Below are 22,297 nucleotides of genomic sequence, written 5' to 3'. Positions count from 1 at the left end.
GGCCTTTGCCGAATTTTATGGAGCGACAATGGCCCCCACTTCATAGCTGAGGTTATCCAATTAATCCTAAAGGGGTTGGGGGTGAAGCAACGATTTCATGCGGTCTTCCACCCCCAATCCGCCGGTCTAGTGGAACGCCATAATGCCACACTGAAGCTGAAACTGGCAAAAATAGTGGCCACCACTGGACTTAACTGGCCGGATGCCCTCCCACTGGCCTTGTTATCGATGCGCTCCACTCCCACCAAGCACCATCTGACCCCCTACGAGGTCGTGTTTGGGCGACCGATGAATCTCTGGACTGCTCCCAAACCGACCTCCATTCATGACGTCCCGGACGTCCTACTGTCTGATTATTTGTGCAAGTTAACTAAAACGTTGTCTGTCATTCATCAACAGGTGCAGCAGGCCATCCCCGATGCTTCCAGGGGCCCCGGCCACGACATCCAACCGGGAGATTTCGTATTGATACGAAATTTCCAGCGAACCAAGAGTCTGGAACCTCGGTGGACGGGCCCCTGGCAAGTGCTGATCACCACCCGAACGGCACTCCGAGTGGAGGGGAAGAAGCACTGGCTGCACGCGCATCATTGCCGAAAGGTCTCTGCAAACCTGGCCACGACAGAAAACGTCAGCACCCAAGAAGAGCTCCTGAGCAAAGACCGACCGATATTGGACCGTTATCCCGATACTGAGGCACTCGAACTTGCAAAATTCTCTGATCCCACTGTGCCATCCAGAGAAGGGTATTTCCTGCGTCGAAAGGAGGGAGTTTCGGCTAAGTAGGCCACGGACTAAGTTAAATCTCAGAACGGTGACCTAAACACAACAAAGGGTTGCCGGGAGAGAAGCTAAACGAAGTCTGTGGTTCTGCCCGCTACCGAGCCCCCTTGAAGGTGATGGAAGCGCCAGATAAGAAGATGATGGAAGCGCCAGATAAGAAGATGATGGAAGCAACAGGAAATACCCAGTATAGAAATCCAAAGACTGACAACTTGCACAAATCAAAGACAATCGCACTCCTCATTGTCTTCCTCTTCTGCCTCCTCCTCATGACCTCCTTCTGGATTCTGGAGGAAAGCACACCGGCTCATGAGGCATTGCTACCTACTGCACAGCCGACCCCCCTGAAAGAGCATCACCTAATCTCTCTGTCTCCTCAGCTCCGAGAAAGGCGCAGGGAATTCTGGAACAATTCCTTCGTGCAACTGTTGCACCAACACAACCTTGCTGCGAATGCTACGAACTGTTGGATCTGCGGGTTGCTCCCGCATGCCACTGGACACTCTATTCCCTTCATCCCTTCACCCTTCTCAGTTCACGGCTCTTGCCTCGCCTGGCTGATCCTCATGCAAGAGAGCCACAAGGACAACGCCACCTCCAGCCGGACAGTGTCACACTTCTACTCTGGATTCTGGCTGAACAAAACAGGAAAGACCCCTGCTGCCCTGTGTCCTGCGCTCGCAGGCGCCACCTTCATCAAAGACATTCCAGCCAGAGAACGAGTCGAAGTACAGGTGCTCCACAATCCAGCCAGAACCACCTTCACTCATCTGCAAAAACAAACTACCGCCACTCTAACTGTGGCCCTGTCTGTTACCAATGTCACAGGTCTCGTGTGCCTCGAAGGCCATGGAACGCAGCTGGTGGGTCACAGCGCCTGCCGAATCACCAGAACATTGGACTCAGCTGACCCCCCTTCCTTTGTTGCTTCTCCGAACATGTACTTTGTGTGTGGCACCAAGGCTTACACCTGGCTCCCGAAGGGTTGGAAAGGTATCTGTTACATTGCCTTCGTTCTTCCACCCACATATGTAGCCCCTGCCAACCATCACCGGCAGAGGCGTGCAGACGACCTTGGACAAGCCGACTCCACCGGAGCACAGTTCCTGGATGCAGCAAAGGGTCTTGTTCCTCTGTGGGGCCCAATGGCAAACAGCCGTGCTATCCGACACCTGACCCAGGCAGTAGAAACAACGATCAACATCACGGCTGGCATCCTCGCCAACAACACTGCGGAGCTTCAGGCGGTCCGCCTCGTGACCCTTCAAAATCGTCTAGTCCTAGACGTGGTCCTAGCCGACCGAGGAGGAGCATGCCGCATCATCGGATCCAGCTGCTGCACCTACGTGCCAGACAACTCGCCTTCAGTCTACAAAGCCATTGAACACCTCCACAGACTGTCCTCAGAGGTTCACCAAGAACAGGAAGGATGGTCGCTTGGGAGCTGGTTTTGGGACATTTTGAAGAATTGGGGTTGGAAGTTGTTTTCCTTCGTGCTGATACCTGTTGTAATATTATGTGGGTGTTGCTTAGGTATCCAATGTCTGCCACCTTTGTGCGGCCTTGTTTCTAACTGTATGTGCCCAAAGACTTTGGACTTCCGAAATGAGCACATGAGTCCCCTCTATGAAGTAGAAATACGTGGCCTTATGGGGATAAATCCAAACTGACAAGTTGGCGAGATATGTTAAAAGGGAGGACTGTGGAATTTTAATTTGCGATCTGAACATCATCTGCGCCAGCTTGTCACCTATGTACTACATGCACGGCGGCTATTCTAGGTCACCTATTTACTACGAGCACGGCAGCCATTTTAGGTATCATGGTCTCCCTGTCCGCGATCGATCGCCAGCACGTCCCTCTGACCCAGCAAGCATCCTCCGCGCACCCTGGCTCCCCCTCCCTCCTCCTCCTTATGAGCATGACCCTTCTGCATGACCCTGTCCTTGGGAGTCACGCCAGCGCCTGACCAACACCTCCTCTCCTCCCATGAATGCCCCTCTGTTGATAAACCTCCCTCCTGCGCTGGATTGTCCACGCAGCATGAATACCACTCCATTGATGGCCCCTCACCCCGTGTCCGACTGTCCACACAGGTCCGAGGCCATTGCTTAAGCCGGGAGATATCATTTACTGCCCTTTATTGCATGAGGTCGCTCTCCTTCAAAGGACCCTCTATTGATCCAGGCCTCCCCACCCCCTGTGATATGATCAGGCGCACACATCCTAAGACTCGACGGAACACTCAGCTGCGTGATGGCCCCCTCCTCTTATCAGCAGGTTGAGGACCTCTATTGTGAAGGTACATGGGGGTGGGATTGACACTAGGATTACGGGGATGTCTTTTCCTTGCTTTACAAAGATCTGATTGTATTAAAGGAAGGTCACATGCCATAAACCAGTGTATAAGAGGCCAGGCCTCCGAGAGGCTGTTAGAGCACCTCGAGACGATACCTTGTTGTCTGATCTGATGTGTTCTGCTCCGTCGGAATAAACTTCTGTTTCCTGCCTTCTGGTCTCCGGCGCCTGCCTCATTGCTTGGTAAAACTTGAATGGTACAAGGGCGGTTAGCGCCGGGCAAATCTTGAGAAAGGTCCTAGCCCTACCTTTTTCCACAGGACCCTCAGGAGTTCTTTAACCACCAGGAATGTTTCTCTAGAGGAATTGGAGGCATTGCTAATTTTCTCCTCCAAGAATTGGGATTTGGCTAGCCGGATGGAAAGCTTGTAGTTCCTCATCGCCACTCGGTATTCAGTCTTACAAGCAACTTCCCAGTTTTTCCTCCAGGCACGTTCTAGTTTTTTACAAGCCCTCCGCATTACCCTCAGCTCTGGATTGTACCAAGGAGCGGTGCGCAGTCTTTTCTCCTTTTTTCCTGACGATCTTACAGGGAGGACGGTGTCGAGTGTGTTCGACATCCATCTGCAGAAGTCTGCTTCTGCGAGGAGAGGGTCCTGCGAGAGTAGTGGACGTGAGGCCTCCAGACTTCGAGAGAAATTTTCCACTGATAGCCTGGCCCAGGGTCTTTCTGGTGCACCAACACTAGTGGAGGGGATGCTATCCAACTTAGTTTGCCAAGCAAAAGGGATCATAAAATGATCCGTCCATGGCAGTGGGATCGGGGGGATGCTTTCATAGTGGAAATATTTGAAAAAATAGGATCCAGCAAGTGGTCCTTATTATGGGTAGCCTCCAGGTTAATAAGGTCAGCCCCACAGATTTTAAGATCACGTTGTAGGGCTGTCGCTGACCGGTCTCCTGGTCGTCAAAGTGGAGATTAAGGTCTCCCAGGGTAATGAAGTTTGTTGCCGAAGCGGCACAGATCATTAACATTTCTATAAGTGAGCTGGTGAAGTTGCCAATACTTCCTGGGGGACGATAGACTAGTAGCCCCAACATCGCTACAGTGGGTGAGATTTGGAAGGAGAACTTGCAGCTCTCACAATCTTCCACCTCCCCTTTTTGGGCTCAGCAAGTCAACGAGTTCTTGTACAGGATAGCAACACCTCCCCCTCGACCCAGCGGTCTATCCTGGGTGTAGATTAGAAAACCAGGAGGAAGAGCATTCACTATATCTGCTTCTGAATCTTGCGTAAGCCATGTTTCTGTTAGAAACAGGATGTCTAACTCGTGTTCCAGAATAAGGAGGTTAACCTCCAGAGAGTGCCTTGGAAGAGATCTACAGTTCAAGAGAGCAGATCGTAGTGTGTGCTTGGCCTCTGCTTGGATAGGGGGATGACATCATTCACAATGAGTAAAAGGTGCAGTGTCCTTCTGTATCAGAGAGCAGTGCGAGGGTGTCAAGGAGCGAAAGCGAAGTAGTGCAGCACGCGAATAAGTAAGTGAAGTACTTACTAAATTCGGCAGAGTAGGTGGCCCTAGGCTCGTCTGCGCTCAGACGGGCGCAGACGGGCATGACTCTGGCACGACTCCGGCGCAGGTCCGGCGCGTCCGCAAAGCGCGTCCGCTGCGCGGAGTCATGGCCGTCCTTTATGCGCGCTGCTAGAGCGCGTCACTCAACAGCCCTCACCCAATATGGCCGCCACAGTTGTAATAGCCAGCCCTTGGCGTCTGCACTCAGCCGAGAGCTGTCCGGGGGCCGAGGGAGGGGGGAGAGGTACAAAGAGCAAAGGAGTAACAAAAGAGAGTCTCTCCACGCTTCTTGAGTCAAGCGTGCAAAGTGCGAGCAGTTTAAAAATAATAAAAACGCTAAAAGCGCAAAGTGCAAGGTAAAGAGAAGAGACCTCCCGGCTTTCCGCCTCAGGAGGGAAAGTTGTCTGCTGGTAATTGGAAATGTCCAGCTAACTCTAACACCCCTAAAACTAATAGTTTTTGGAGTGAATTTTAAAGGTGTTTTAAATGCTAATTCCTAACTATATAAGGCCTGAAACCTATGGTTTTTTCAGTGAATATATATATATATATATATATATATATATATATATATATATATATATATATATATATATATATATATATATATATATATATATATACATATATATACATATATATACACACATATATATTGTAAATAATATTGTATTACCATCAATGTAGATGTTTTAACATAAGATATAAACAATATCAAGCATGACAACTTATCACCATAACCAATTACAGCCTTTCACATGGCGCTAGGTAGACATACATATGAACAAACATTTGCAAAGTCAACAGATACTACCTTGCATGCTGGCATGTTGCTTAATATTATTCTTTTTATCGCAAGCATATCCACAAAAATAAAAAGAAGAAGGAAAAGAAAACATGCAGCCATCTAAATGACCACATGCTTGCAATCTTAATGGTAAATTTAAAACATAAACTAACCATCACATATAATTTTGAAAGAACAGCATGGTTGCTTGCAGTTAGAACAGAAGTAGAAACCCTTGTTTAGCTTTTATACACATCACAGGAAAATATGATTTCTATTAGCACACGGAACTGACCTGTGGATTTTGAATTTCTGTTATCAGAAGGTCCTGTTTAAACGCACACAGATGACAAAAAAAAACAAAAAACCGAGGAAGAATGGATAGAGAAAAGCATTGACAAATGCATTTGCAGACCAGTCCTTACAATTAGATGCATTTTGATTTAGGCGGATATGCCCATGTAAATAGATATATCGCTATAATACTAACATGTGCGTTCTGCGTTCACAGGACCCACTCCTTCCTTGCACTCCTTTTGATTTTCGTACACATTTTACTCCATGCGTGTAAATATCAGTTTGTAAATTTTATTCATTTCAAACTTAATTATTGTAGCGAGTCTTTCATCCATATAGCTTATATTTCATTCATTGACTTTAACATGCTTGTAATTATTCCCAATGCATTTCAAGCATTACGCTCTTCATCAGGGGATTGTACATCTTAGAGCTTTCTCATAGCGTTTCAACACCGGTGTGTAGTTCTGCTCGTCTCCCCTCACTACTCTGGCGAGGGGAGACGAGGGGAGAAAAAAAAAATCGCTGCCACTCACCGTGCAAGGCTGATTTTGCAACAACAGAAAACAAAAAAAAACTATTATAAGAGATTATTTTACTCAAAAATCTACTTTTCCCTTCTGTTTGGAAGTCACAATTGAATGTATCAATGCGTTTCAGCTGTCGATATTGACACCTCAAATGGGGTGGAATCTGATATGCAAAGGGGTAGTTGCCCATGAAGACACTTTTCCCTTTGGGAATCCTGTGTGCCAGCTTTAGGAGGAACCGAAAAAGTAATAGAAAAACTACTGCCTGTTCCCACATTGTGTTCCAAAATGTGAAACAAGAAGCGAAATGTGTTTCTTTTTTTAAACCAACATCTGTCTCTCTTCATTGAACACAACCGGCTTTAAAAATAAATGTAAACATAAATAATGAATGTACCCATTTGAGAAATCAAAAGCAAAGATTATTATTTGATGTGTGCAGGCCAATCTTTTAGCATTAGCATCCATCCTCAGGTGGTTGTAAAATGCAGCCAGTCTAATTTATATTTATTTGTAAGGTCATTTTACGACCCCGGACAAATGTACAATTTGCAATGCGACCCAATATTCCATGTGTTATATCACACATTACATACTCGTTCTCGTTCTCAAACTAGTCTGTGTGCAGGTTGCACTTTCTGGTTTGTGAATGGGTCTTTGGGCATCAGGCCCAAAGTTTACCAGCGTGGTGTACCTCTAAACACAACTATTTGTTAGTTCAGGCTTGCGTTTTAAATATATCAGTAGTTAACAATGCTTAGAATTAGGACCCTGCAGTTTTCACCAGCATCAGGGCAGCTTCAAGAGAAATACTCTGGGCCTAAAATCAGTGCTTAATTTGTAAAAAAACATAAGTGCTAGTGCTCTTGTCAGGAGGCCACTGCAACTTGCAGCACACATTGCCCCTGCTATGCTTTCAATGATGGTAACAACACACCTACTTACTATTACACTCCTACAAGTGAGACATTTCCAACTATTTCATCCCCCAAAGCTGGAAGAATGGCTTTGGCGGCAGGTAATAGTAATTTTTTGTGTACATTGAATTAATAATTAACTGTTGTGATTGTCTCTAAATTAGCCATACAGCGCTTCCTTGTGGCAAACTGTCTCAAGCGCCAGTGTTGCCAATTAAGTGCTGGTGCCAAGCACCGGAAACTACTGGCTCAAATTAAGCACTGCCTAAAATAGGTCCTTGGAGGCCTGCCACTTAGACTTTCAACAGGGAAAGGCCAAATGCTGCTGGCCCAGTGTAGGCCTGATTATAAGGTAAGCGAAACATAACTGTCGGGTGAGATATTGCTCTACACACTTATATCCGGCCCAGTATTCCAAACCTAGATTTTGTAGGTGTAAGAACACCAAAGCGATTTCTGTCCGAAGAATCACTTTGGGATTGGGCTGGTAGTACAGGAAAGCCAGGCCCCTATTCGATAAATAATGCACCCCCTCCCCCAAGTGCCTTGAGACCCTCTGGGTGAGTAGTGCGCTATACAAATTCCTGAACTTGAACTTGAAACATCTGATCAGCATTTCAAGGCATTTCTACCTCCCTCTTCCACCATTCCCACACTCTGCCCACCACCTCTGCCCCGCACCAGCCCTTCACTCCCATATGCCTCCTGCTAAGAAAAGGTGGTAAATGAGAGCATTAGTTTAAATAGAGAAGCCTATTAAATAGTAACTTGGATTTATGTGCGGGGATGCTGTCAGAAGCGGTATTTCTGGCTACACCGTGTTCCTGCACATAAACCTGCATTACTAGTGATCGGGCCTTAGAGTTGGGGGCTGGACCAGTGGGTAATATTGACTGTAAGTCAAGCACTTTCAGTGAAAGTGACCAATGCTGGATGTCCAGCGTGATAATTTCTTGTAAAACACAAGACAAAACAAGCATTTGCAATGCAATAGGTCACGCATTTATGAGACTTTGAGCTATTGGCACTGTAAATGCCAATAGCTTAAATTCTTGCAAATGTGAGACCTATTGAATTGCAAAATGATGACAAGGTGGTACTAAGGAGGGACTCACAAGCTGATTACCAAATCAGAAGCCAGCATTCACAAAGGACAAAGACATAAGACAATTCAAAATATGAGACGAGAGTGGTCGGAGCTTTAAGAGCTTACTGTAATACAGCATGCCTCACAAAGCAGCGAATGCGCTGCCCAGGCTCTAACTAAACAAGCATTGGCATAGCCAATATGTCTCGCCTTTGGGACCTTATAAGTATTTATTTATGCAGCACAGTACCTTACTGCAACAACATTAACTGTTGCATGGCTAAACACTTATAAGGTCCCAAAGGCGAGACCATTGACTATGCCAATGCTTGTTTATTATAATTGTTTGTATTGCTGCTACACAGCAGGGCTAAAAACCATTGACATAGTCTGCAATGCCTGTGCTGCACCGCATGAACAAGATGCAATGACAAAGCCAATAGTCTCAAATACTAGACCTATTGGCTTTCCTAATGCTTGTTAGGTCTCAGCACAATACCCCTGTGATTCAGAGTAAATCAGTAAGTCTCCCCAGGTGCGGAAAAAAAATGTAATTTGGCAAAAAATCTATCACATAAAGAAAGTTATTTCATCCGTGTCTTAATGAAAATACATTTGGAAGCAGATATCATCTGTTGTCACAATAACAGCAGATAACTACAGTTGTCACAATAAACATCAATTCAAAGGAGAAAATTGCTTCCTTCTCACGATCACCGCCCGCGCCGGGACACTCTTGAGGATCTGTGCACGTTGTAAGTGTATTCTAACATAACATATGTGACATAGTAAAACAGCCACAAATGGCAAGAGGCTAAATAAGGAAGAAGAAATAATAGAAGTAGAGCCTCAATTACCGCACGATCATCTGAAGGACAGCACGCAAGCAGAAGCAATCAGAACTTGGTCCATGCTCCAGCCGAAAGAAGTGGAAGTAAAGCTAGCATGCGCTGGCCAATTATAAGGCAGCAAATAAGAGTGACAATGAATCCAATGAATGCTAAGTATTGAGCAGGCTGCATGCCCCTTGTTGAACACAATATCTCTTGCAAGCGAGAACGCATGCATTGCATGCGCTGTCGGAGACAAGATCTAAATATTAGTGAGACACACTAACAAAAAACACAAATAAAAACTTTGGTTTAAAAAGCATTAGTTCTTAGAAGTTCTATACATCAAATCATAAAGATTTTACTGTTCATTTTGGATACGTCTAGAGCATTTTCAATGTCTTGCCCCACCCAGTCTTGATTCAGACACTAGCACACAACAGAGATTGAACTACTGTGGGTTTCGACCGACGTGTTGCTTTAACTTATGGTGGGCCATTGGAACACTCTGGTTAAATTGTTCTTGTAATGAGTGGCAGCATAAACTACTGGATACTTTTAGACAGGGTATTCAAAACAGTTCTATATCACTAGCTGCATCATAGATCGGATGCTTTGAGCATCAGGATTCAGAATATTAAATGCGTTTTGACAAAAACTGCTGAGTTCAACTCAAAGATTTCAAGCGCTCCAAACTCTCCTACATCATTCTCAACCATGTTTTGCACTGCTACAGGCGCTTAATATATTTGCTAGTCATTCGTGAACCAGAAGCATTTTAAAGTTTTGCTTTCTAAATATAATTTAAACTTTAGATGAGGTTTAACTAATTTAAATTGCAGTAATTTAAACTGAAGTAATTTACTTCTGAAGCAATTTACTTCCTCTGGAGACACAGAATACTTGGACCGCCGCCTGTTTTCTGTGGATCACTGGCAAAAAACCATTCATAATCAGAAAGGTAAGGGTCCTTACTCAGCAGACATTGCCTGTGTTGCATAAGGTCATTAAGTGCACACAAACTAATTTTACTGCTATTTGTTAATTAAATTTTGTTTGACTATTACTTCAAACGACACCCCCTCACCAATATAAGCGACCACTGCCCGCCATTACCTCAAAGTAACTCAGAATGCCAGAGTGAGAAATAACTGTGGAAGAGAGACATGGGGACATCTCTTATGACCATACAGCCTTGCACTTTTTTCCGGGTCCCTAGCATTTTAATTTAAAATGTTCTGTCTTACTACACTTGCCATTGTTCCAAAGTCTGGTCCTATGGTCTACCGCAGAACTAGAGAAATTAAAACTTAACGCTGATGCTTTACATTCCCAAACTGTAAGTTAAAATGAAAATTAAAAAGTGGATGTGTAAGCACTGATGTTTCGACCAGCCAAGACGAGGTATTTACCCTCATGGACCTAAGCTTCATCATATTCCGGACAAGACACTCAGATCATGCTGTTCCAATTTACACTGACACTTCACTTTCTACAGTTTGCATTGCAAGTGGTATAATTAGCTCCACAACAGGGAGCTCGCTCTCGGGGGAAGAGGGGAGGAACAATAGAGAGAGGCTACTCATTAATGGTACCAGCGAGTTATGCGGTGCCAATATGCTACGCTACCGAGGGCACTTTCGTATGCAGTGAACTGTTAACCTGGTTGCAGTTGATAAAGGATATTCTGTACCTTAAAATGATCAATGATGCACATGCATGCATTGGATGAGCGACAATAGGACATGAAGCGAGGATTGGAGGACAGAAGGGAGGGAATGGGCGGTTGTCTCGGCGTAAAATCAAGGGAATGGGCCATTATACGTGGTGATGGGCAATGAGCCAGATAGCAACACACAATCCCAGACCTCTCTTTCCCGCTAGTTCCTATGCGTTTGCCGCTTTCTCTGCTCAGTTCGCTACCTGGTTAAGTTCATTCCCTGCGGTTATCCATAACTTGGGGTCTATGGTACCCTTAATAGCCTGGATGATCCGGTTCGGGTCCATGGTGACAGGAATCTTCCTGACCTGTGACCTCTAACAGATTGCGACTAAAGGCCAAGAGACTGATCACCTGTGCACCAGAGGTGGCCTGGGAGTACAGTCAGACTCACTGGCTTACAACTACTGCGTCAATAAAACGAAAAGCGAGAGAAACACCCGCGCTTTACGATCGAAGCCTCGCTTGCGGCTGACTTGTTGTACGGATTACACACGGGAAAACCATGTTTTGCCTCGGGATTCCAGTTAAAATAAGAAGTGGCCACAGAGCATCAGAAGTACATCTGCCGCTGAGGGCAGCCATGCTGTACCGTTCACTGGGGATGTTGAGAACGACTAGTATAAACAAAGAGAGTGCAACGTCATCTCAAGGGTCAACTGCCAGTCCGGTTGAGAACCTGCCCCTCATTCACAGTATTTTATTTTTCTCTGTAGGAATCGTGTTCAGCTAATTTACTGTGCCAAGTTATCAGTTTGTTTTTTATGTGGCATTTCCATGATTGAAGGCTGTTTATCTGAGAGAGATGTGGAATTACGGCCAGAGCTGTTGCCAGGGAACTGGCAAGCAGGTTAGATTTCCGCTGTGAGCTCAACCTCATGTGATTCTGGGCAACTCAATCCCTCCTTGCCCATAAAAAATGATGCCTCGCGCGGCAGCAGGGAGAGAGGAGGGGGCCTGCGCCGGTTTCCCTTGCGCAGCGAGCAGGAAAAGCTCGCTCCTGCAAGGGAATTGCCAAACGTGCATGCATTGCCATTGAAGGCAATGCAACACGTGCACGTTTTTGGCTGAAAAGCCGAATCGATGGCTAAAGGTCTCCTTCCTATGCAGCGTGTGCGGGCTACGTAGGCCAGACGTAAGAATGAATGCCCCTAACTTGCTAGGATTTTTATTTTAGTACTTGTTGGGATAGTTACAGTTTTCCTGTGTTGGACCACCTTGTCTTACAGGAAGGAAAACAGCCTTAGAAAACCACCCTAAATAGGGTAGGTGTTTGACTATGGAACCTTCAGTTCTTAAGTGATTCACCCAAAGCGAAGCTGTTTCCAACAGCGGAGCAAGCTGTGGCTCTGTTATAGCATATCTATTTTTTCTTGTGAGTTCCCTAGTATTGCCAACTTCTTTAGACTTTCATAAATAACACCATTTCTATATTTCCGGATATTTAAGCAGTAGAATAGAGAGTGTATTGACGTTGAATGATCAAGTTGCAGCAGCTACACTTTTCATGAACTCGGTCTTAGTGGGGTAAAGATCCTATGGGCCTCATTTTTGAGGTTTTACCATAGGCCTGCACCGCAGGCCTTCCTGCTGCCCTTCCCTACGGTAAAAGAATTGGTCAGGAATGCACTGTATCTATCAAATATGCACATTCCTGTCCTTTTCCCCTGTGCCGGCGCACCACAGGCTGCTGTGCGCTAATGCAGGCACCTTTGCACTATGGTGCAAGGGTACCTGCGCTGCTGGGATGATTATTTCTGTGAAGGAAGGGAAACCTTTCTGCACAGAAACAATCAGAAGAGGTTTTTTCCTCTTTCTTGCAGCACACATAGAAAAAGGAAAATCGAGACGAAATAAAGATATTTCTCCCCGTTCTGCCTCATACGTTTTGAGCGATGCCTCAGGTTTACACATTCTCGTAAATCTGGGGCAGTGGCAAAAAGCCATGGATGTTGCTTGGAACGCCCCCGCAACACCCATTCCACTCCCCTTTAACAGAGAGAACTGCGTTAAACTGAGCCATATTTTTGAGGCAGCATTAAGCCAAAAAAAGTGGCTTAGTGCTACCACGTAAATATGGAGCAGGCTCCTGCGCCACGGAACAGCACAAAAAGTGAAATTCCGGCAGCGCAAGGGGCCTCATATATGGGGCCCTATAAGTTTTAGCCCCATAGTACTTCCCAAAGCTAAAAGATGAAGACGTATAAATATTGGCATTTATAAAGAAAAACAAGGGGGGGTGGTATCACAGACAAGGACTTTATTAATAGAAAATTTGGGATATTTGAGACATAGGTGCTGCAATAATTACATTGGTTAAATGCAATAATTACATTGGTTAAACAGAGACAGTGGAAGGAATCAATAACCTGCTTGTTAGGAGGCAACCAAGATCAGACATTAGGGACAGGACATTCCTTTTCAAGGAGAGTGACATTTGGGTATTTCTTTGCCTGGGAGATCTCAGAGACAACTGTAGATTAGAGAGCTCTGGTTGTTTGCAAATACAAGCTCGGGCTGGCTCAAAACTATGAATTTATTGGGGGCCATTTCGTTTCTTAGGTGAGACAGACCAACACACTAAGAACAAATGTAGGATATCACGTGCACAGGAGCCTGAGATCTGAACTTTTGCTTTGGATCAAACATATGCAGTAGGACTAGAATCAGGAACAAATTCACCTTGCAGCAGCTATTGTGTAAAAAAAAACAAATTTATGTTAAACTCATGTTTTCTGTCGAAATATTTTTTTAGGATAGATATACAATTCATATTTTAATAGAAGTCATCACTGATGATGTGGAATTCCCCCGTAAATAATTACCAAAGTAAAGACGAAATAGCTACTACTCTGAAAACCTGTTGGCAAAGCATTGTCCATTGGTCACCAGATTAGGTAAATAGTCCCCTGGAGTGACTGACCCTGAAGTTTCCCATTGGCTAACCCCAGCCTAACACAGCAATCCCTCATTCACCAAGTCCCCAGGGCCTTAATGGACATCTCTTAGGAAGACAATCTAATCATTTAAACTTGTGGCTATTCCTAATTCACACCAGAGTTAGCAGTACTGGTAATACAATCTATAACCAGACATTCTGAAAATGGTGAGGAGTTATAGAGACAAACATTTTAGGAGAAATTGCACTGCAGCAAGATAATTTTTAAAAGAAGTCAGAAAATAGATATTGTAAAAACAATTAAAGGGAGCGTCTAACACAGACAAGCCATGGGAGTGGGATACGTAGTTGTATGTTGAAAATGAAAAATAATTCGAAGGTTCTTTTGAATAAAATGCAGAATTAGTGGTGAAGGATATAAAGGTTTTATTATCCGGTTCACTGTAAAATTCTTAAAGATAATTGCCCCCTGGAGCTATTTTTCATAAAGATGATGTGCATTCACTGATCTGCTCCTTATGAATGAAGACGCCATGTTGGGCAATGGAAATTGCAGGTTTTTTTTATTTAGATTTAATTAATATATTTATAGATGAACTTCAGTAGTACCATCACATCACATACTTTCTGTCTGTCTTAGAAAGGGTTTTACAATTCCCTATATTCCTTTATTGAAGCAAAGGCACACTTTAGTGTGAGATTTTGCAGAATATCTGGTTTATACTGGCCAGGAGTATTTCTGAAACAACTACAGTAGAGCCCCAAGTTGTATGCTGATCTGGTCCGAAGGGGGTTGCGGAGCATTAGAATCTCATTCATAATATAAGTTCCTGTTCACTTCTCCAGAAACAACAATTGCTAATCATTTGATCAGGAGACACCATTTCCATGAACTGTGAGATATGAAGTTGACTAGCTAGTTTGCCTTATTTTCATGTACATACTTAGGGCCTGATTATGACTACAGTTGTCCGATGGGCCGCTGTAGCCGCAGTGGCGGTGCGCACAATACCGCACCGGCGGTCAGACTGCCCTATTGCAAGTTAGGTGGTCGGACCACCATGAAGCCACTGCTACCGCCAGGGATCCATGATCCCTGGCAGTCTTGCAGCAGTCTGAGGCCTGTAATATGCTGGTGATGCTTCTACAGCACCGTCAAGCATATTATGAGTTTTCTCACCTCCACAGTTTTCATGGCGGTGAGCCCACCATGACAACTGTGGCCATGAGGAACATAAGGGGGCCCTACAGGGCCCCTGGTGCCTCAGGGCCATGGGGTGCATGCAGGGGGGGGATGTGCCCCCCTGTCTGCATGCATGCCCAGTTCCTGCATGGCGTGGACTTAACAGCCCATGCTGTGCTGGAACTTACTTTGGCGTTCCCATTGCGATGCGTTTCCATGGCTCACCACCTGGGACCGCCAAAGCATTGCCTGCCAGAGCAGAAGAAAACTCCTAATCTGGCAGGCGGTGTCAATACAGCTTTTGTGAGTTGGCAGCGGGGCTCTGGCGCGGGGCCGGCTGCCACACCGCCAAAGTCGTAAACAGGCCCTTAACATTCTGGATACGAGCATCCCTGACACATGCAGCTTGAATAATGAAATCTGCTCTTTCTTTGAGCAAAGGGACTACAGAACAAGGCTCGTATTTAGTTTTCTTTTAGCATTCAAGGTGACATGGCTCATACGAAGTTCTCCAGGAAATCCTTGTCACTCATTTTTTTAAACTTATCATTAACGTTCTTAAAATCATGGGGCATATTACCAACAACTAGCGATAATTATCGCTATGTTGGCTTAGCGGCAATATTTTTATCGCCGAGCTGCGGCGATTTTTATCGCTTAGGAGCCTTGCTATTATCAAGGTTTATCTCCTAAGCGATAAAAATCGGCAGAAATGCATGAATATCGCTGAAAAGTCAGCGATATTCATGCATTACTGAGCTAATGCTCTTAGCCATGTTATCCACCTCCCATTGGATAACATGGTTAAGAACTGCTCAGGGCAAGTGTTAGCTTTTGGAGATATTCGCGCTTAGCGCGAATATCTCCAAAAGTTGGTAATAGGAGATAGCGATGTTAGCAACTGTTTTCAGTCGCTAACATCTTGGCACGCCCACTTTGCATGTCATTAGTGATAAATATCACTGACATGCAAAGCGGGGCCCAAGATGGTCGTTATCTCCTACTAGCTGTCGCTAACTGGTGTTAGCGACAGCTAGGTAATAGGGAGATCATTTTATCTCAGCTTTCTTGGCTTTTAAAGCCAAAAAAGCGGAGATAAACCCCCTTGATAATATGCCCCCATGTCCTTTATTTTCCAGCTCTCAATCACAGGCTCTGTAGTCAAACCTTTACATGCTGTCACACCTATAGCAGGTCACTGTATGCTCACAGTTCACATTCATAGTTAATATAATGCGTAACAAGCATTGGCAAAGATATTCGATCCAGCTCAATGTTAGGGGAAGTATTTGGTAATGTTTCGGTGATTTTGTGCCTGTTGCCTCTGGCTCATCTACAATGAAAATCCCACAATGAAGCAGCATGAAACAGTTAGAAAACTAGGAATAGGGGCCCTATGCTGATCAGGCTACATCAGCAGAGATACATTTTAGCTTTAGAAAGAGTGTTATGAGGGCAATTAATAAATAGCACCACTGTCTTTTTACTTAGGGGCGATGCATTCAATTAGCAGGAACTTCCTAAACAAAACAGCCATAAACCAAAATAAAATGTCCGCCTGTAAGCAAAGTAAATTCATTGAAGAGCACTCTCTGACTGCAGTCGAATAAAAGGATTACTTGATGGTCCTACACTCTAAATTTCCATGGTGTTGATGGACAACCCATTCAAGCAATAACAATAATATGATAAAACATGACAGCCATTGTCTGAGAGGGGCTCTCTGTTTATCTTATTGCACATTCTTTTGAATAATTGATTCCATGAAGTCTTTCAAAATGCTTAGGCTTCTTGAAGCAGAACCTAAGAAGTATTTACCCTGAAATTTTGTTAAAGCGTACAGATGTCACTGACTCAAACAGAAAGTACTTCAGCACACAAGGGTTAACAAATGTGCATGCTGTATCAACAAACCAAGGGTAAAACTTGGTTCATCAACGGTCAGCCCTGGAAAGGTGTAGTTTGATTGTATTATGACCGCACATTTGACATGGTTTAAAATTGGAAAATACTAAGACCCGGCCATTGAAGAGGCAAAAAGGATAGAAGTGAACCCATTACATGTGGACATTGACTTTTTACCTGTGTGTTGCAGTAGTTAAATGTCTGTCACTTAACTGTGTTCCTCTCTTCTCTCCCTGTGCTCTCCCAGTTTATTGCTGCTAATGACAAGCTCTGGTTCTGGTTGGAAGTGAACTCTGTGGTTGATTTCTTCACTGTGCCCCCTGTGTTCGTCTCGGTCTACTTAAACAGAAGTTGGTTGGGTAAGTAAAGAGCAGTGACCATGTTCTAACATCTGGGGGATATGGCATCTTTGGGCCCAGCCCGTTCTGTTTACTATTGGCCAATACGTGTCGTGCTCGTGGGATTGAAAACACATGAAACTAAGCCTGTGGGCATTTACCCCTCCCACGCTCATGACGAGCTCAGCTCATCATGAGCACAGGACCACTGTGGCTCATGACGAGCTGAGCTCGTCATGACAGGTAGAACGCTTGCACGCTGGGCAAATTCTCCTGCTGTGCAATGGTTCTAATGAAACGGGTGTGGTCATGATGAGCTCAGCTCGTCATGAGCACACGACCACCGTGGCTCATGACGAGCTGAGCTTGTCATGGGCACCGGGGCACTGTGCGTGCCCCCTCCTCCCAGCACGGCAGGAGAATGACCCCAGCAGCCAAGGGGTTAAAGGGAAGTTTGCATAATGGTGGTGGAGTAAAGAGTCAATGTTGGTCTTATCACTTGAGTAGAAAAGCTAGTACTGCAAGGCCTGAGTGGGACAAGACAAAGCAGCTCTGTCTCTGCGTGGACTATACCGAGACCAAATGCTTCTGCTGATATTCGATGTGAATAAAGCCTGTGAGTATTGCTTCTTGGAGGCTACAGTCATGCTATGAGACTGTGGTCCACAGGTCCTGAATCCAAGGTCTTAAAAGTGCAGCTCGCTGCCTTCACCTAATCATGATACTCTTTAAGTGTTTGCTATATACAGTTTAATTGATTTTACACTTGATTTTGCTAGTGTTTATAACTGTAAAGACAATGTGATTGGTTAAAGGTTAGAGACAAAGAAGATACAGTTTGAAAGTGTGTAGCCCACTGCCGAGGGCTATACCAGGTGTGAAAGACCCTGAACCCAAGGTATAGGCCCGAGCCGCAGGTATTACATTTCCGGATGGAGAATTCCTGATGCATGCGCCCTCGGTGATTTGATGTCTCACTTCTTGTTTTGAATTATGTTCCTAACTGTTACAAAGCTGTTCAACTGTTGTTATAAAAAGTATTGTAAAACGCTCTGATATCCTTCGGGATCAAGTTTGCGCTATATAAAACTTTATAAATAAATAAAGGCCTATACCAAGGGAGAGGGCATTTAACAATTGGTATAGCCTGAGACAGAAGGGCTGTAAGGCTATCAGAACATTCCACCCACTAAGGGTAGATTGTTCTAGAAATAAAAAGTGAGCAACATGAAGACAAACATTGGAATGTTGGTCCTCCAGGCTTTTACCATCCATTGTAATCTCGGAACTACTGTATTGTTTTCAATGGAGCTCGCAAAAGTCCAATGTTCTAATTATTTATATATCACCTCCGTCTCATGAACTAACATCGATCAGCTTGCTCCTTTGCTATTTGACCGAATGATTGAATGGATGAATGATCACTACACAAAGGGAACTCTTGCACTATTATATAAGCAATACGACAGACAAATTAAAGTGATACTGTAAACGCTAGGTCTTAATTTGCTAAGCCTATACAAGAGGCACTATACCACCATGAAAACTGAAAGGCAATTCCCAAAGTCATCGGCACACTTAAATTTGACTTAGACGCACAAATAGAATTTTTTACAAGTGTAAACTCAATTTTTGTATTCTCAAAATATGAATTTACACTAGGCCTAGGTAAAATGTAAGTTATGCCAATGTAATTCACAGAATTTCAGGAATTTCATGTTATGCTTATTACACACAATTTCAGAAATTACACCAAGGCACGTCTTCATGTAATTACACGCCATTAGATGTAAAATGCATGGGAACATCTGAACATGAGTGAATGTTGTTCGCCATGGTTTTGCTAGAATTTTTTGCACTATTTTATTAGCATGAAATGTGTCCTTGTGTCAAAATTGGACACAAAGATACATTTCACGCTAAAATATAAAGCAAAATGACGAATTTGCATTTGATGTCATTTTTTTCATTAAGGACATATTAATATTTAAAAAAAGAACCTCTTCTCTCCTGCTCCTGATGGTGTCTCCTTGTTCGTATAAGCAACAGGATTAAACCCATAGACTTAGTTGAGATCTGGGTGAAGTAGTGTACATGAACAATACTTCAACTGGTATTATTTTCGAGACTGGTAGGTAAGCATGCTCAAAACATTGCAAGAAAGGAAGGCAGGGAGACTCATAGTTTAGTTAACTGTGCCACAGGCATCATATATTGAATGAATAAAAGAGAGAACAGGAACTGAAAAGGGTACAGACAAATTGGGAACAGTTATTACAGCACTGTAAGCAATAAATAAGTAACCCTACAAACTATGTGCACACAAGTGCTCATGACACTAGGTGGATGGTGCAGGTCACAAGCGAAACAGCGATAGGTAGCGCAAGGTGAGGATGTGACAGTAGATACAGAGTACTTGTGGTTCACAGGTTAGTATTTACATAAATGTATACAGAGTTAGGCATTTGAGTGAACTAGAGCATTATGCGCCACAAGTTACGCTGGGATGTCGATGACGTTTCGATCCATGTAGATTAGGATCATCATCAGGACCAGGTTAGTGAATGGAGTGTGCTGAGCACAGTGAGATGAAGTGATGAAGGAAGAGGTGAGTGCCAGAGGGACAGCAAGACTTGAGCACACTGGAGCTGCCGCCAACTGTACAAGGCGAGGTGTGAAGAATCGGTGCGATACGGGGCGAGGAAATTGTGCAGGATAAGGAGAATCTAATTTTTGTCTGGGGCACCGTGGGGGGGGAGTATTTCCACTTAGAGGCGAACCCCCCATTGCTTGTGTCATCTGGCCAGATTAAGAGGGTAGCAGTACCTCCAGCCCCGCATCCTGACAAAAAGTTCTCATTTGTACAACAAGCTATAAACGTCATATGTGTGTAGAGAAATGCATAATTTAAATATAAGATTTTATTCTTTTGCCAGTGTCAATGTCAACACCATTGTGTATGTGATATGTCAATTCAATTAGTCTTTATTTGATTATAAACAATCATAAAAGACACATGTACAAAAGGCATTAAAAAACAAATTGGCTTGATAAAACGTATAAAATATCCAGAATAAAATCAATAAAATCCATTTACAAATCTTATCTCAGTACATACAAGTACTTGTATCATCAAGGATAAATACGGTTGTATACGGTTGTAACCAAAAGATACATCCACAATTAGATGTAACAGGAAATTTGCAAGGAATAAGCACTTACTAACCTGTTTATATTAGAGAGTACTAGAGCACCAAGCTCTGCAACCCTGTTACCTGATGGAAAATACAGTATTAAGGTGATTACATGAATACATAATTGCATAGTTACATGGTGCCCTGCATCCTGATCCTTCTTATGGCCCACGTCCAGCTCCAAAATGTTGCCAAAGCCACCACCTCGCTGGTGTCAGATTTTATAATACGCAAAGCCATTTGGGAAGATCTTGTTCCCATTTTGGCGCAAACTGGCTTGAGTCATTTTTGACGAGGCACCTTGTATGCAGGGCAGACGAAGAGGATATGCGACAGAGCCTCTTCCTCACATATTCAGGAGTCACAGAGTGAGTCGTGATCAGACCCCCAGTTGTTAGTGAACTATTTTATAGGGAGGCTTCCCACTCTAAATTGGTGATAAAGCTTCCTGTCTCCAAAACTGGTAATGGTGTCCCAGTAGGTAATGGTGTCCCTGTATGTGATATGTAAGGAGGAAGACTACGAGAGAGAGAGAGTGTGTGTGTGTGTGTGTGTGTGTGTTGTGTGTTGTGTGTGTGTGTGTGTGTGTGTGCGTGTGCATGCATGCGTGTGTGCATGAAATGATTGGGCTAATAAATTGTCATCCCCTACAATATGACTATGTCCATGCTTACGGTGTGATTTTAATGCTATGGTCTTCCTTGACTACCTCATGGTGTCAAGGTGTGAGTACTCGGAATGCGGTGAGGAAGTAAAGAGTTTAAATTACTTTGGCATGAAACTGTAAGGTGTCCACATGTGTTACTTGAACACAGAACTTAGGCAACATCAGGATGGGATGACAGACAGAACACTCATGTCCAAAATGCTAGTGCCAAGAAGCATATGTTAGACATTCTGCTAGATATGGCACAGAGATGGTCTAGGAGCTATAGTGTGTCAAGAAATCTTCATTGAACACCCACTAAAAAGAGTCACTTAGAATCCTTAGTATCTCCCTTGCCACTTGCTACCCCATATGCAGCCTGGTTTTGTTTGAAGGCCCTGGCATTCCTTTATAACACCGGGGAGTCCACTCAGTGGTAGAGAGGTGCTACTGCACCTCTACTTTTTTAAAGTCACCTCATATACTTGGTCTTGTCATTTTATTGGACTGAACCTTGCCGCTGGCAATACAGGAGGATCTAAATGGGTCTCACAATCTGCTCCGCTGAACAAGAGAGTGCAAAATGAAAGAAGTGGCATTGCCATTAGAAGCAAAGTCCACAAAGCAGAAGAGAAAGAAGATTGTAAATGAAGCAATATCTCGAAGGCAAAGTCATTCCAAAGTGAAAAACAATTACTTGCACTTTGGGATATTTCACTTCTAAAAGATACAGAAAAGTCTCCTATGATCATACGATGACCGCAAACCTTCAGGACTGAATCAGAGTCTACACAAACCATAATACCTGAAGAACCAAGAAGATACTGAGAAATAGTTACAGGTTTGCAACCTCAAAGGCAGATGGCATGTTCATACTAGTATTCCGGAATTATATTTATCGGTTAATTTGGGAAGGGTGTCCTTAAGACAATTTTGCATGTAGCTCTGCTGATCATTGCACCACTTGTGGCATTGGCTGAGCTGGGTAAGTCCAACTTATACAGTGCCAGAACTGGACCGGAAACCAAAATCACCGTTGGCTAAAATGTCTTTAAGGGCCATATGTAGGTAGCCCATTTGCGATCGCAATTAGGGCAGTGTGCTATGTAGCACACAAAAACCCACATGCAAAATAAGGAATCGTAAAATTTGCGATTCCTTATTTTGCAATTGCATTTAAGGAATCGCAAATTGCGATTTCTTAAATGCAATGTAGGAAGCACCCAAGTTGTGCGAATTGTGGGTTAAGGAATCGCAAAATACCACCAACTTCAAGTTGGTGGTAAATTGCAATTTCTTTGCAAAATG

The 22,297-nt window shown here is 44.0% G+C and overlaps 1 protein-coding gene across 9 annotated transcripts in view; it reads left to right on the top strand.

The window, feature by feature from the left end:
• Nucleotides 1-22,297, top strand: part of KCNMA1 (potassium calcium-activated channel subfamily M alpha 1) — a 1,464,982-nt gene that overhangs the window by 757,095 nt on the left and 685,590 nt on the right. For all 9 annotated transcript variants that reach the window (XM_086922098.1, XM_086922095.1, XM_086922094.1 and 6 more), the window contains exon 5: nt 17,059-17,170. In XM_086922098.1, the coding sequence (XP_086778224.1) occupies nt 17,059-17,170 (112 nt within the window). The remainder of the gene's footprint in view (nt 1-17,058; nt 17,171-22,297) is intronic.

This window comes from Lissotriton vulgaris, chromosome 5 (genome assembly GCF_964263255.1).
Source record: "Lissotriton vulgaris chromosome 5, aLisVul1.2, whole genome shotgun sequence".
NCBI classification, from domain to species: Eukaryota; Metazoa; Chordata; class Amphibia; order Caudata; family Salamandridae; genus Lissotriton; species Lissotriton vulgaris.
Note: the sequence above shows the minus strand (reverse complement) of the source record. Positions and strands in the feature narration are given on the sequence as shown.